Source organism: Octopus bimaculoides, chromosome 13, assembly GCF_001194135.2.
Source record: "Octopus bimaculoides isolate UCB-OBI-ISO-001 chromosome 13, ASM119413v2, whole genome shotgun sequence".
Lineage (NCBI taxonomy): Eukaryota > Metazoa > Mollusca > Cephalopoda > Octopoda > Octopodidae > Octopus > Octopus bimaculoides.
Genome location: NC_068993.1, coordinates 5,910,094 through 5,913,124, shown reverse-complemented (window position 1 = coordinate 5,913,124; position 3,031 = coordinate 5,910,094). Strand labels below are relative to the sequence as shown.

Sequence of the window (3,031 nt, the reverse complement as noted above, 5' to 3'; positions counted from 1 at the left end):
AAATTTCATCTCCAACAGACTGGTCTTGATTTTTATTTATTTACCATTTTCTTTCTTTCCAAAGTTTTATTTTTTTTTAAAAATGAAGAAGAAAAAACTCAGTTTCTAAAGGACCAGGAATTTAAACAAACAAAACATAAGAAAAAAAATACTCTTGTTTAAAAAAAAAATGAAGAAAAACCAAATACACAAAAGACAGGAAATTTTTTTTTATCACAGAACACTAGAATGATCTCATCTTCAAAGAATTTTAAGGATTTCTTTCACAAATGTTTCGAGTCAGCATTTCTTCTTTCTTACTTTGCTTTTTTTTTTTTAATATTACATTTAAAATTTCATCTCCAACAGACTGGTCTTGATTTTTATTTATTTACCATTTTCTTTCTTTCCAAAGTTTTATTTTACCAAACTATGTCATCCAGGCACCTTAACCATCATCATTCTACCACCATATTCTTCTGAATCTTGCAATTTTCGAACAACTTTGCCAATCCGTTACCACCATAATGATAATAATTAAACTGTTACCTGTTGTATGACAGGTAACTTCAGAAGTTACCTGTTGTATGACAGGTAACTTCAGAAGTGTATACTTTTGCCATTATGGATGATATCAGGAAATACAGAATGCATACAAAGAATTATAATTCGACTTTTATCAAATTTTCATTGTGTTTAGACAAAATGATGAAGTGAATACTAATTTTCAAAAGAAAAATATTTATTACTTCAACATAAAATTTAATGAAAAAAATTTCTCATTTGTGTAACTCTTCCCATAACCCTCTCTATCTCTCTCTCTCTCTCTCTTTCTCTGTCTTCCTTTCTCTACAATGTAAAGCCTGACTGGAGAAATCAACCAACCAATCAACATTTATACTGAATATTATTAAATAGAGATAACAATAATAATAATAATAATAATAATAATAATAATAATAATAATAGCAACAACAATTATAATAATAATCATTTCTACTAAAGGCACAAGGCCTGAAATTTTGGGGGAGAGGACTAGTTGATTACATCAAACCCCAGCGTTTCACTGGTACTTAATCTATTGATCCTGAAATGATAAAAGACAAAGTCGACCTCAGGGGAATTTGAACTCAGAACATTGAGACAGATGGAATGCCACTAAGTATTTTGCCTAGCATGCTAATGATTCTGCCAGCCTCCTACATCATCATCGTTCATCATCATCGTTTAACGTCCGCTTTCCATGCTAGCATGGGTTGAACGATTTGACTGAGGACTGGTGAAACCAGATGGCAACACCAGGCTCCAATCTAATTTGGCAGAGTTTCTACAGCTGGATGCCCTTCCTAACGCCAACCACTCAGAGAGTGTAGTGGGTGCTTTTACGTGTCACCCGCACGAAAACGGCCACGCTCGAAATGGTGTCTTTTATGTGCCACCCACACAAGCCAGTCCAGGGGCACTGGCAACGATCTCACTCGAAAATCCTACGGGAGCCAGTCAGGCGGTACTGGCAACGGCCATGCTCAAAATGGTGCATCTCATGTGCCACCCGCACAAGAGCCAGTCCAGGGGCACTGGCAACGATTTTACTTGGCTTGCCGGGTCTTCTCACGCACAGCACATTTCCAAAAACAATAATAATGATAATAATAATAATAATAATAATAATAATAATAATAATCATAATTTAGAGCTTGATCTGATTTGCTGCACAGAATTCCAAATCAAGGAACATAAAAAAAACTAAAATAACGAAATGAAATCTAAAGAATACGGCTTACCTTGCGACACAGTTTTCAAGACAATCAGGGCACACAGCAGACGAACATGGCAATCAGAACTCTTGAAGAACAAACCTTCTTTGCCAGTATTTGGCAGAGGTGGGAATGCATCCTTCTGCTCAATCAGTATATCCTCTTCTGCAATTCTTGCAGTAGTGGAAGCTCTGGAATGGTACAGCTCTTCTCCAAGACGTCTCAAAGTTGAACTGAGTCCACTTTTCTGAAACAAGAAAGGAAATTCGGTGAGCAACAAGAGAATATTAAGAGAGAAGATGATAAACTATTGAATAACATCTTATGCCTTTAGCATTTGAACCGACCATATCTGGTCCAAATATTCTGAGTTTTATATTCAAACCAGCCAGATCTGGCCTCTCATACCTACCCTACAAGGTCATCATAAAAATAAACAATATCACAGCATTAGACTGTGGCCATTCTGGGGCACCACCTTGAAGAATTTCAGTTCAACAAATCAACCCCAGTACATATTTTTTAAGCCTGGTACTTATTATATTGGTTTCTTTTGCCAAACTGTTAAGTTACATGGATGTAAACACACCAACACCAGATGTCAAGTGGTGATAGGGTACAAACACAGTGACAAAGACACACACACAAATATATGTTGGGCCTCTTTCAGTTTCCATCGACCAAATCCACTCTCATGGCTTTGGTTGCTCTGAGGCTATAGTAAAAGATAACTGCCAAATGTGTCATGCACAGGGACTGAACCCAGAACCATGTGGTTGGGAAGCAAATTTCTTACCACACAGCCACACCTGCACCTGGCCTCAATGTTAAATTAAATCAATATTCAATGAATAACACTTACTGATTGGTTGGGACTGTCTTCAAGATTTTTGATGGCCCAATAAACAAACTGGAGACAGGGTAAGGAAACTGATCCCGAAAAGGAAGGATATTCACGAAGGAACTCAACAAGGGCAGGAATCACCTGAAACCAATAATGATAATAATAATAATAATAATAATAATAATAATAATAATAATAATAATAATAATAATAATAATACTCTTTTACTTGTTTCAGTCATTTGACTGCGGCCATGCTGGAGCACCGCCTTTAGTCGAGCAAATCGACCCCAGGACTTATTCTTTGTTAGTCTTACCTGCCATCTTGGGTCTTCTGGATACCAATACCTGTCATATATATACATATATATATAAATATACATACATATATATATATATATATATATATATAAATATACATATAAATATACATACATATATGTGTGTATATA

The 3,031-nt window shown here is 35.5% G+C and overlaps 1 protein-coding gene across 1 annotated transcript in view; it reads right to left on the bottom strand.

Moving 5' to 3' along the window:
* LOC106869270 (coiled-coil domain-containing protein 138) overlaps positions 1-3,031 on the bottom strand; it is a 42,870-nt gene that overhangs the window by 17,430 nt on the left and 22,409 nt on the right. The window contains exons 10-11 of the mRNA XM_014914942.2: positions 2,599-2,721; positions 1,764-1,983 (exon numbers count right to left, since the gene is read on the bottom strand). Coding sequence (XP_014770428.1) covers positions 1,764-1,983; positions 2,599-2,721 — 343 coding nt within the window. The remainder of the gene's footprint in view (positions 1-1,763; positions 1,984-2,598; positions 2,722-3,031) is intronic.